Source organism: Spermophilus citellus, assembly GCF_964194105.1.
Source record: "Spermophilus citellus genome assembly, chromosome: 14".
NCBI lineage: Eukaryota > Metazoa > Chordata > Mammalia > Rodentia > Sciuridae > Spermophilus > Spermophilus citellus.
The window spans coordinates 68,996,200-69,009,741 of record NC_138194.1 but is presented as its reverse complement, the minus strand read 5'-3'; the positions used below and the strand labels follow the sequence as shown (position 1 = coordinate 69,009,741).

The 13,542-nt window shown below is 41.9% G+C and overlaps 1 protein-coding gene across 4 annotated transcripts in view; it reads left to right on the top strand.

Annotated features, from left to right (window-relative positions):
* Nucleotides 1-9,156, top strand: part of SNX31 (sorting nexin 31) — a 60,166-nt gene extending 51,010 nt beyond the window's left edge. For 2 of the 4 annotated variants that reach the window (XM_081266149.1, XM_081266152.1), the window contains 2 exons: nt 5,239-5,295; nt 8,213-9,156. In XM_081266149.1, the coding sequence (XP_081122275.1) occupies nt 5,239-5,295; nt 8,213-8,305 (150 nt within the window). In that variant the 3' untranslated portion in view covers nt 8,306-9,156. The remainder of the gene's footprint in view (nt 1-5,238; nt 5,296-8,212) is intronic. The other 2 variants (XM_081266150.1, XM_081266151.1) reach the window with 2 other exon arrangements.
* The last annotated feature ends 4,386 nt before the right edge of the window (nt 9,157-13,542 follow it).

Below are 13,542 nucleotides of genomic sequence, written 5' to 3'. Positions count from 1 at the left end.
GAAAGGAGGGGGCATGGGGTTAGAAATGATGGTGGAATGTGATGAAAAATTGTGCTCTATATGTGTAATAAGAATTGTAATGCATTCCACTGTCATATATAAATAAAAAATGTTGCACGATAAAAAGAAAAGAAAATCAACCATAAATAAATAGAAGCCACGAAAAGAAAAGAAAAAAGAGTGTTAGTTGAGGAATTAGGGTGACAGGGGTATTGAAAGGAGTGGCAGTAGAGGAGTTGATGACTTTCATCAATGCCTCATTACATTGAATCCCAGGGGTTCATGGACTTGAGAAGACACCATAATTAGTTACGTTGAACCTGGGAATGGTTTGTGAGGCATAGCAGATGGAAAGATTTTGCTGCTACTACAGGGGATTGTCAAAGAGGGAGACCCCCCATCAGAGGCAGAGAGGCATCATCCCCTTGGGAGATGTTAAGGGGAAAGGTGAGGGACTGCCGTTAAGGGTGGGCAGAGCATAACACAGAAAACAATCAGAAATATTATTGACCCTGAATTAGTTTAGGAGTTGTTACCCGTGACATACAAGGGCCAGCCATGAAAATGGGTCTCCTTCTCTGCCTCATGTGCCCCTAGCTGGTAAGTGAGGGCAGTTTCTTTCTGGAGGATTTCTTGGGGGAGCTGAGGAATCACAGGGGTATAGGTGCAGAAAATCTTAAAGAGTTCCGGCTGTCCCAGGTTAGATGTACAGCTTACCCTCTTCTTCTCGGCCCAGCAATTGTCCCAGGGATCTCTGATGTTCAGATAGGTGCTACCTCCAGAATAGGTATATAGGAATTGGGTTTGGGTGGTCTTTCTGAGCTTGTGCATATTGCAGGAGGTGTGAGGACATCCTCCATAAATATCTGGTCGAACTTGCAGTACCGCTTGGTTTGGTCATAAAGCAGAGGAGGGGCACTCGGTCAGAAAGACTGAGTCCGGTTAATAGAACGGAGACAGTTGTTTGGCAACCAGCAGGTTGGCAATCACCAGTTCCTAATGTCTGGGTCTTACCATCCCAGGTCCCCTGTACCTGGAAACGCTAGGAATAGGGATTAGGCAACGTTGTTCAGGTCGGGGGCACCTGTAGGAACAGACTCAAGAGGAAAAAAAGTGGGAGGCTCACAGGTGATCTTGAGTTTAGTGGGTCCCATCAATTGGGATGACCAGGACTTTGGATCTGGGGCAAGCTTGAGGTGAAAAACATGATACCAAGAGGGGTGGCCTAATAGTTTGGCTGATGTAGGCGTGGTGAGAATCACCACGTCCAACCTGTCCAACCAAGTGGAGTTTAGGGACTGAGTTTAAGGGCCAGGTCTCTTCAGCCAGGTGAAAAGTCCCATGGCCACCAAGGGATGGGGAGGGTGAAGGGGAAGGGAAAGGGAACCGACACCCCTTTCCTCTTGAAAACTGAGTTTTCCAGAGTGTGTTCTAGGGCTTTCAATCTGGAGTTTCCTGGTAGATGGGGACTGGGGAAGGTAAAGCAGAGACAGAGGAACTCACTTTGAACTCACCGAGTGCTGAACTTCCACAAAGGACAGTGGACTAGAGTCATTTTATGACTTTAAGTATGTATGTTTTAGTCAGTTTTGTCCCTGCTACCAACAAAAGACCACACAGGACCAATTTTACAGGAGGAAAAATTTATTTTGAGGTGCACCATTTCAGAGGTCTCGACCATAGACGTCAACTTTATTGCTGGGCTCAAGGTGAAGTAGAACATCATGGCAGAAGAGAGTGGTGGAGGAAAGCAGCTCGGGGATGTGGCACCAGGGAGTGGGGGGAGGGAGGGAGGGAGGGAGAGAGAGAGAGAGAGAGAGAGAGAGAGAGAGAGAGAACATGCTCCCCTCATCACAGACAAAATAAAAGCCCCAAAGACAGGGCCTCTGAGACCCACTTCCTCCATCCACACCGTACCTGCTTATGGTTACCACCCAGTTAATCTCTATTGGGGGATTAATGCACTGATTAGGTTAAGACTCACATAACCCGATCATTTCACCTCTAAGCTTCCTTGCATTGTCTCACACAAGTGCTTTGTGGAACCCCTCATATCTAAACCATAACACTATATAAGTGCAAGACTGTGCCATTCTAGGCAAACACAGTCTGAACTGATACATGCACATGTCATCTATAGAAGGTCTGTGTGCACCAGGACAGACGTCCCCACTTGGCAAGGTGGGTCCTGAGTCCAGATTTTGATAATCTTGAAGAATCTGGGGGAAGAGGGAAAAATTGAGAAAATTGTGACTAAATAAACCCTATAAATAAAGCAGAGGGTCCCTAGAAGCTGATTAAATTAAAAAGTACTGGTTTTTCCTATTAACATGGAATGAGAAAAAGAAATTTAGTGCTGGGGCTGGGGATGTGGCTCAAGCGGTAGCGCGCTCGCCTGGCATGCGTGCGGCCTGGGTTCGATCCTCCAGCACCACATACAAACAAAGATGTTGTGTCCGCCAATAACTCATAAATAAATAAAATTAAAAAAAAAAGAAATTTCGTGCTAATTTAATTAGGCAGGTTAGCACTAGGCAATGCCTTCAAAGGTAAGACTTGACCTGTTCATGAAGAGATTTTAAAAATTCAAATCAAATAAATTCAATAAAGAATGATGTAAACACACAACCACAACAAACATCACCTTAAATTCTTAAAGGCAATTTTAACCATGAGAAGGAAAAAAAGTGATGTGCCTACAGAAGAGCCTAAATCAGTTTTGTTAATATCTACTGCTTTTAACTTGAGCAGAATTTTAAAGGATTGTTTTATTTGAAAATAAAGTTAGGATTAGGTTTAGCTGCATATAACAGAAAACAAAACAAGACAAAGCAAGTGCCTTAGGCAAAATAGAAGTGTGTTTCTCTCTCACCTAAAATAAGCCTAGAGGTAGGCAGTCTAGGGCTGAGATGGTGGTTCTACAGTGCCACCAAAGACCTCACGCACCATGTGGCTGCTACAGCGCCAGTCTTTCCACCCACAAGGGAGTCAGGCAAATGTAGTCTTTTTAGCAGGATGTGTTGTCTTTCCAAACAAAACTGGGTAGAGAGCAGAATGGATAATGGAGTAGACCACCAACAACCTCTGCCACCTAAAGGATTCTAAAAGACACTGAGAAAGGAAAGTAGATGTATTTTATACAATAGATGTATTACTAAAGATTCCTGAAAGCATATGGTTATTATTTTGTGCATTGAACCATAATCTGAATACATGGAAGTCCTATCGGGAATAGACTGATGAATAACTTTCTGAATTGAAAATACATAAAAATTGTATTTTGATTAATCTATACCTAGTTTTTTGTGTTTTCTTCCTTCAGTGTTCTTGATAGTGGGTCTCACCTTAAATTGATTTTCTCAAAAGTGGCCAAGAACAAGGTGGCTTTTTAATTCCTGTTGCCTCATCCATACCTCTCATCCACCCCCAATTGCCATCATCATATGTATTTTTCTCTCTCACTCTTTCTAACAATCCCACCTCTGTTTTTGGGGCAAAGCAAGATTATTCAAAAGGCAACTGGTGCTTTTTGGAAAATGGGGTATTGCTATGTTGCCTAGGCTGGCTTCAGACTCCCAGGCTCAAGTGATCTTCCCACCTCAGCCTCCCAAGTGGGTGTCCATAGATGTGAGCCACTGTGCCCAGCAACAGGTGATGCTTCTGGTGTGTCTCAAGGAAGGAGAATAGGGGAGAAAAAAATTATGAGAATTTTCCCCCCATGTTCTGTATTCACAGCACAAGACTATAAACTCTAACATATTACAAAATAATAAAAAATAAAATAGCAAACACATATGACATCAGAATATTAATTTCTCATTTACCAAACTTAACAACTGGTTAAAATTATTGAGGTATGGGCTTCAAATACATGAACATTTCTGTTCTGCTAACCTAAAGGAAATCCTGTGTATTTCCCCTGAAAGCAATTTATTTTACAGCAAAATTAACCATAGTGAAAAGATCATGCTTTTAATGATGTTTACCTCAGTTATTCTGGAATGTCCCATTCCATAGTCTTGTGAGTGATAAGCAGCAGTAAAGAATTTCCTCCTTCACCCCTTCATCCTATCATCTATGAATGGCCGAGTTTACCACTTGCTGGCTGGAAACCAAGACCCAGCTTCAAGGAGTGTGTGTGTTGGAACAGAAAAGCAGTTAGTGCAGAGACATCCACCATTGTCGAGCAGCGTGCCCTGTGCCTGGCAGGAGCCATGCACGTGATGCAGACTGGTTTAATGATCCTTTTCTTTTCCATGAAGAAAAGTCTAAGAACGCTGTCCTCCAGCCCTGGTTAGGTCACATTCTCTAGATGTGCCAGATACTGTCTGCCCCTAAGGTTCACTCTCCACCCACTGCGCTGTGCCCTGAGACTGATCAGTGAGGACTTTGACCTTGCCTTCCACGGAACCACCCAGTGGGAATCCCAGTAGGAGGCTGGAGAGTAGTGGAAAAAGTGGGGTTGGACAACTTATTTCTCCAGTCCTGTCCCTGGTGAGTCCCTCTGGCTTCACATCCCTCTACTGAAGTCTGCAGCTAGGCTATGGTGGTTCCAGTAGTAGCTCTTCCCCCACCCCCACTGTCCCTGCAAGCTGGGAGGTGGTAAGAATCCCCGCCCCCACCACCCTCCCTGCAGCCCCCAGGGGGTCCAGCATCCCTGGGCTGACTCGCTTTAAACCCGCCCACACCTCCATTAAATGCTAAATAGTTCCTTTTAAAATTCTCATGGTTACCCCAGGGGTGTACCATCTGTTTCCTCCTGGATCCTGACTGGTATATTAAGTTTACCTCATGGACATGAGATATAGTGAAGTGTCTTTGAACTTCAGTGTGATTCTTCATTTGATTAATGGTGCCTTTTGATTAAGCGAAGCCTCACTTGGCTTTGATTCAGCATATGGATTGGAGCTCCGTGGATTATCTCAGGATTTAGAAGCGAGTTTCATTTCGTGTGAGGTCCTTTTAAACGCTGTGTCAAATCGCAAAATCCATAGGCAGCCAACCGCCAGTGTTAAACACAGAGCCTCCCTGCACTTTTGGGGACTGGTGTGTCTGTGACATTTAGATCCTGGCAGATGAAGGGGGGTTCGTAGATGACAAGCATGTGTGCCTAGGGACTGACAGCCTTGGGGACCATTAAGAGGATTATGGTGGAAGGGAAATGTGCTAGTTAAATAGATGATTTGTGTGCTTGCTTTCTCTGGGCTGTGCTGACTGACATTTTACTAATCTATTTAGCAGATTGAAGTCCTGGATCAAGGCAAAAGTCAAAAATACCATGTTCAACAAAGCCAGGTCTGTGAGTAAAAGGATGTAATTGAAACATTATAATTTTGATAAATCTGCTCTTTTTTCCTCTTTACCCAAAGTAATTCTATTTCCAAGAATAAGCCAGAATTGCCCAGAAGCTCTGTGTAGATCCGAGGGCTGTCACAAAAGTACAGTTGTTTTTGTTGTAACATCCAGCGGGGCTAAGGAAATTTTCACATGAAAAGTTTCCAAGAGGAACACAAAATTCCTTAGTGATTTTCTTCTGCATCCCATGCATTTTTTTGGAAAGTTCTCTTTTGAGTTTATGTATTTTAGTGCATTCAGTATGTTTTCGTTTCATAGATTTTTTTTTTTTAGCAATGTACCCTGTTTGAAACAACTTTGAAGTTTATAAGATACTTCTTTGAGTATTTAGTTCCGTGTAGATAACAATAATAGAATCATCATAAACAACATCATTAAGGATTTGTTATTGCCAGGCACTATTCTGAGCTCTTCTTTGTGAATTAACACATTTGTCCTCTCCAAAGATCTCTGTAAACCCACTGAGGAAACTAAGGTTCAGAGAGTTAAATGACATACCCAAGGTTGAACAGTAATCAGTGGGGAATGAAGCCAGCAGTCTAATCCCAGAATTGTGCCCTTAACTACTTGCTAATTATTGCTTTCTATGTCCAAATTGTAGTGTAAGTCAATGAAATAAAGGTGACCTCTAAGTAGTGTTTGAATGGGATGAATCATCCATCTAGCATCTGTCTCAGGGTCTGTTATGTATATAATGGTCCCTCATATATAAGAATATATTTGTAAATATGTGAGTACATAAGGTCCTTTTCTTGAGTGAGCTCAGAAAACAAAATGGCATAACCAAAGCTTTCTCTTTCATGATAGGGTTTCTGGTTAGATCCGAGACAGGAACTCTACCATCTATAAGCTATGTGTCTTCAGAGAAACCAGAAACCTAAATATGTATCAGGGACTCCTGAAGTGCATCTTAAAAGTCAGACTCCTGGTCCTCACCCCTAAATATTGATGCAATAGATCTGCGGTGGGGACATTGGAAATCAGCATTGATAACAAGCACCCCAGTGCACCCACAAGCACCAACACTGCACCAAGCTTCAGCTCCATTTCCTGCAAACCATAGAGGGGAATAGCCTCATCATTTTGATTCCACTGTTGCAGCAGCATACTGGCAGCGTATAACAGGGGTTCTCAACCTGGGCTCCACATTGGAATTACCTGGGGAGCTCTAGAAACTAAGGATGGCTGGACCCCACCTTGGCGATTCTGATTTCATTGGTCTGAAGAACCTGGGCAATGGAATTTTTAAAAGTTCTCCAAGTGGTTCTGATATACAACCAGGATTGGAACTATTATGCTAGAATTGTGGTTCACGAAGCATAGTCCCTGGGCCAGCAGTGTGGGCATCATTTGAACTCAAATTCTTGGGCTCCAAACTTACTGGATCAGAAACTCCAGGGGAGGGGCCCAGCAATCTGTTTACCAAGCCTCCAGATGAGTCTGATGGGGGCCGGGGAAGGGGAGCTACAGACCACAGGACAAACAGCACAGCCATGACTGACAGTGATGCTAATTCAGTTGTCCTTCCAGATGAGCAGCAATTTTACAACAGGCCAATGTGCTCAAGTTCTGAGCAGGGCCAGCTTGTCAGCAAGGGGCCTGATGTCCAAATATATTGAATCCCAATTTATTGAGCAAGGCTTCATTTGGAGCCAGGCATAGTTAGAATCTCCGTGTATAGTTGTCCCTCAGTATCTAAGGGGGATGCTGAAATCTTTGGATGCTCAGGCCTTTTATATAAATTAAATGGCGTAGTATTTGCTTGTAATCTATATACATCTTCCTATGTATTTTAAACCATCTCTAGATTACTTGTAATATCTGATACAGTATAAGTGCTATGTAAAACTTTATTATTGAAATACTTATAATATTGAATTCTCTAGGGAATAACAAGAAAAAGTCTACATGGTCCGTACAGATGCAAATTTAAAAAATAATTTCCATCACTGGTTGGTTAAACCTGTGGATATGGAGCCCATGGATTCTGAGGGCCAACTATAAAACTCATTTAATCCTCCTAACAACTCAGGTCCTGTTATTATCCTTGGTTTCGGGACTGACACACAGAAAAGTTAAGTAGCTGGCCAAAGATCACAAAGCCAGAGCCAGAGTCTGAATCCAAGTGGTCTTTATTTTTTTAACAAATTAAATCTATCTCTTCAACCACTCTGTCAAAGGGCTTCTTTTTTTAAATTTTTTTTAATATTTATTTTTTAGTTTTCGGCGGATACAACATCTTTGTTTGTATGTGGTGCTGAGGATCGAACCCGGGCCGCACGCATGCCAGGCGAGCGCGCTACCACTTGAGCCACATCCCCAGCCCCTAAAGGGCTTCTTTATCAAGACATATTTCTCATAGAAAATAGTTTTAACCCATCTGCCTGGTGAGGTGTCCCCGAAGGCCCTGTCTCTGAGATTTCTTAAGTACTGAAAGGAAACTACATGCTCACTGAAGGTTTGTGGTAACCATGACCTCTTAAAATGCTTGAAAATAAGCATAATGATATTTTAGAATTTGTTTTTATGGTCTGAAGATTTGAGATTAATGTTAAAAATGGAAAGTCACATGACTTTAAGATTGGAGAGAGGGACAAGACAGGCAGAGCTAAACTTTTCCTGAAGTGACAGGGCTCAAAAAGCCACTTAGGATATGGCTTCCTCTGAAGCCCTGCAGGGGGCGCTGTCCTTGGCCCTACCAGATGGGCATCAACCCCAAATTAAGCTTCCGGCAGGTTAAAACCTTTTTAAAAAACTACTGCTTAAACAGGTAAATCCTTGAATTTTTTGTTATTGTTATTATGAAAATTATTTCCTCTTATTTATGAACCTGATCTCTCTGCTTACTTTACAACAGAAGGACTATTCTAGTTTTCTACCAAGAAAAAGAAAGATTAAGAGAGCAGAAGTTGACTGTGTTTTTGGGACCATAAAAGAAGAAGATCTTTGAAGAGAAGTCTCACCTTTTAAAACTTTTTTTTTTAATGCTCTCAAGACAGCGAAGGAACTTGAGAGTTGAACACGGGCTTCCTACCATCAGGAAATTTCTTGACTTCTTTCCACTTTTTCCAACATTCAGATAGACCATTCATCAAGACTACTGCAGTACTCCGTGTAGATCTCAAGATAAAGAGATATAGGAACTAAAGCTACAGTTTGTTTTTAATGGCTCATCAACAACAAATGGCAGATTTGAGTCAACTAATATGAAATTCATTCTATATTTTTTTTCTAAAATGGACATGTACCTGCTTTCATGAAATCTGCTGATGTTCTGACATTACATGCCTGAAAGGCTTGTTCTAAATTGTGTTCAGGGTCATGTTCTAAACATGTGACTAATCAGCAGAGGAAAACATGGCTCTAAGAAATGGAATCACTGGAAAAGAAATCCAGACTTCTCTGATCTAACCACAGAGCTAGTACAGGGGTTGGGTAAAATGCTGATTTCTCTCTTACGTATGGGCCTAATAGTACAGATGACCTCAAAATAATAGGCTGCCTGCTCCTATGTTTCTTCACTGCTATAATTGCATTCTGTCCTTAGAATATTGAATTCAGTTCAATAAGCATCAACCTGTTCTGAATGTTTTTATTTTAGAAAGATATAAGGCCCTGCACTTGACATCAAATACCTTCTATGTCTCTTAGCTTTAAAAATATGTGTGTTTTATCATAAGACGTTTTCTTATACAGTTTCCTTATTCAGTTGTCTCTTGATAATTAATGTAATTATGTATAGAATTAGGACCCCAATAAAGAAGAGGAACAGAGGAATCTATACAATGTAATTAGGGAAAAAGTGAGATATTCTAATGTTATTTTCTAACTTGGTAGTAAAATGACATAATAAATATGAAATATATTCTGTTGAATATAGAATTTACTGATGAAAATTCTGTGGATGGTCTTTTTGAAATATAGTCTACTAAAACATCAGAGTGTTTATAAGTCAATACCAATAGTCATACCGGAAGCTGATTTACTAGTTTGCTTACTTAAGAATAGCCAAAGTCTTTCTCTTTTTAGTAGAAAACACTTACGCAGTGTAAGGGACTGTCAAATGTAAGGAGAATTTGTAAGAAGATGCAAAGAGGGTTTGGGAGTGTCAGAAAGTGTGGTAAAGCGCTTGCCTAGCACGTATGAGGCCCTGGGTTCAATCTCCACCCAGCACCACACAAACAAACAATCAAAAAGGAAGATACATGTAATAGATTAAAGTAATTGGAGTTGCTGTCTTTGTAGGTGAAAAAGTATCATTTCATTGTGTCCATTACTTGTGTTTCAACTCCACGTGTGAGAAGAATAATCCCAGATCCTTGTAGTCAGTGTCAAAAGTATAGTGTGGCCTGTGTGTCAAAGGAAGTTGCAGGGCTATCAGTAAAGCACCAAGGGGAAGAGAGATTGCGATGAAAGAGTAGAGATGCAGGGGGTGCAGGAAGGGGCACATTAGAGAAAGGCAAATGTAGATACAGGTGGGAGAATAAGAACGGTGTTTAGGAAGCAATGAGAGAAGCTGCTCTGTGCTGGCAAATCTGCAGGCTAATGGAGTAGTCAGCAGGTAAAGCTCAGAGTAAGAGGGATCAGTATACACGCACGTACTGAGACAGTGTCCTGACAATATAAATGGAACAGTTTTGAGGATTTGAGGATGGCAAAACCAGAATATTTGTTTGACATTTTTTTTTTCTCTCAAAACAGTTAGGTTATCATCAAATATCTGAATACAAGAAGAAAAATACAAGTGATGAGTTTCATTCCATGCTACATACCAGGAAAATTACAGGAATAGGGATAGTAGAAATAAGATTCACAACCTAATTTGTAAAATGACATATACACATCCCTTGGTAGCTTTATGAGAGGAGAAGGGGCAATTAGCCTGTCTGGGTATTCCTTGGGCCTATTTTTAATCTAGAAGGAGTTGGGGAGTTTGAATTGCTTCTGGATTGAAATACTTGATCATTGGGCAAAAAGTCAACTCCAACTGCCAGAGTGGTCTTCCTGCTGCAGGCCCTGGGAGAGTTGATGAGTGGGACCCCTGTCAGTCCTGGAGATGACGACCTCCTTTCACAGAGGGCCCCTCCCACCAGCACAGCCACCCCAGTACTGACATCAGTCTGCACACAGCCTTTATAAGGTAGGCCACTGTCAACAGCCTTGTGTAACTCTTAAGGGTGGGTGGCTAATCCAAGGATGGATTCATAATCTGATGGCATTGTTTAAAGATGATAGAAACTGAAGGAGATGTGTACTTGTGGATCAAAAATGCAGTTAAGCCTATGATGATTGTGTCTGTGCTAAATAGGTACAGATTTTTTTCTTGTTATTATTCCCTAAACAATATAATGACAACAAGTACATAGCATTTACATTTTATTAGGAATTGTAAGTAATCTAAAGAGATTTAAAGTATATGGAGTATATTGTAGATTATATACACATACTGTGCCATTTTTTTTAAAACAGGGATTGAACTCAGAGGCACTTAATCACTAAGCCACATTCCCAGGCCCCCCCCCTTTTTGTATTTTATTTAGAGACAGACTCTCACTGAGTTGCTTAGGGTCTTGCTAAATTGCTGAGGCTGGCTTTGAACTCGTGATCCTCCTGCCTCAGCCTCCTGAGCCACTGGGATTACAGGTGTGCACCACTGCTCCTAGCACATACTGTGCCATTTTATATAAGGGACCTGAGAATTCATGGATTTTAGTAGCCACAGGGAATCCTGGAATGAATCCCCTACAGATACCAAGGGGCAACTCTACCTGCAAAAATGGTTGCCTGACAGCCACATTTTCTCCTGATACACCTCATTCACCAACGTTACTTCTAGAAACTAAAACTAAAACATGCATGTGTTTACAGGTATTAATCTTCCAAAATAATTAGCATAAGCAATTTGTCCACAGGAAAACAACACTTGAGTTTGCAAATTTCAAAAAAATTATAATGAGATAAAAGGGGAGAGCTGATTAAATCGTGGGCAGTCCTTTTGTCAGAGCCAGTTGGCTCCAGTGGGGGGAAGTAGGCACAGCCCTTGTCTGCAGAGCTGGCTTCTTCCCCAGGGCCAGGGGAGTGGATCAGCCTGTGGTGTGCTTAGAGCTTGCACACCTCCCTTTGTGGACAACAGTATTAGTCAGCTTTTCATCACTGTGCCTAAGTACCTGAGAAAAACAGAAGAGGCAAGGTTTATTTCTGCTCATGGTTTCAAAGGGGAAACAGAACATCATGCAGAGGGCACGGCAAAAGAAAGCTTCTCACCCCACAACACCTAGAACACAGAAAGGGGACAGGGAGGGGACACAGTACCCAAGGGCATGCCCCCAAGTTCCCCCTCTCTCTAAGGACACACCTCCTTCAGTTTCTATCACCTCTAAACAATGCCATCAGATTATGAATCCATCCATGGATTAGCCCACTGATGAGATTGCAGCTTTCACCGTCCAACTGCTCACCAAAAGCCTCCCCTCTGGACATTGCTGCATTGAGGATCAAGTCTTCAATACACGAGCCTGGGGACACTCCAGATTCAAACTATAATGACAACCACAAAAATTTTATGTTAAACATTTCAATTAGTAAATTCAAAAAGAGCTCAGCAGTCTTAATTTGTGGAAACCAAATAGGTTTCAAGCGTCAGTGGGAAAACAGTGGCCAAATGATCCTAAAAAAAAAAAAAAAAAATCACAGAAGCAAACTCAGCGACAAAGGTAACTCTACTTCCTGAGTTCTGTTTAGTTATTCCTCCTCCCAGGTGTGGTGTGGGCACAGTGGCCCATCAGGCAAGTGACGTCGGGGGCCTGTGAGGACCCAAGATTGCAGGAGATGGAGTGGAAAATATCTTTCTCCTTCATGAAGTAATCTCATTCCTGTTGTCAGTGATCCAAGAAAAATGCCAAGAAAAAAGGTAGGTATGTTTTGCTGTCACACAAAAATAAGAGGTGCTGAGTTAACTTAGAAAAAGTACAGCTAACCAGTCATTCCTTATAAGATGGCTTTTAAGGGCTGGGATGTGGCTCAAGCGGTAGCGCGCTCGCCTGGCATGCGTGCGGCCCCGGTTCGATCCTCAGCACCACATACAAACAAAGATGTTGTGTCCGCCGAGAACTAAAAAATAAATATTAAAAATTCTCTCTCTCTCTCTAAAAAAAAAAATAAGATGGCTTTTAAACTTTATAGTTGTCCCTTTTCCCACTTTATTGATGTATAATTGCACTTTGCTTATAAGTTGCTTTTTAGTAGCTAACAGTTGTATTCTCTTTTTTAATTTTTTTAGTTGTTGATGGACACAGTACCTTTCTTTTATTTATTTATGTGATGCTGAGGGTTGAACTCAGTGCCCCATACATGGGAGGCAAGCGCTCTTCCACTAAGCCACAACCCCAGACCAACAGGTGTATTCTTAAGAAGTAAGTCATTGTATAATAATTTTCCAGATTGTGGGGAGCCACGCCTTCCAGTCCTGAAGCAAGAGGCTCTGACCAATCACTTCATTTCATGGTGACTTGGGCATTGTCTCTGTCCGGGAAGTAGAAGGAGTGTCTTCAGGTGTAGGTGTGTCATCCATGGGGTTGAGCTACACTCACCTATTCTTTCATAATCCTTCCTCTCTCTCCTGTTTGGGATAGAATGTTCCATGGAAACGCCCTGTGTGTGTCCCCTTCTCTTGTTCTGCCTTTGGGTGTGGCCTTCCTAGATGTCAGTCAACCTGCTGACAGCAGATATCAGGAAGCTAGACTCAACCTCCTGAAACCCGACTCCTTGCCGCATTTGAATGGCTTCTTCTCAGTAAAAGTATTCAGCACGTGCTCGCTTTCTGTGGACCCTTAAGGTTGGAGGAGCTGTCACAGGACCCATAGAAAAAGGTATCTCTGTCTCTTTTGTAATTATTTCGTGAAGCTCAGTTCACCTGGAGTGACCCTGAGTGTTTAGTTGTGAGAAACTCGACACCAGATAAGAAAAATCAGAGCTATAGAAAATTGCATGATGTTGTTGGTGGGTTTGGGTCTTTGGTGCTTTTCTGTAGGGTCAAGTCTTTAGTGGCCAGATGGTCTTTTCTTGTGTGATATCTTGAAAGAGGTTACTCATTCAGTTGATTTAAAGGTGCTGACTCTAGTGATTTTTGCACGACTGCACCAACCAAATATAGTATCTTTCCCAGAAATGTGGAAACACAGACATGTC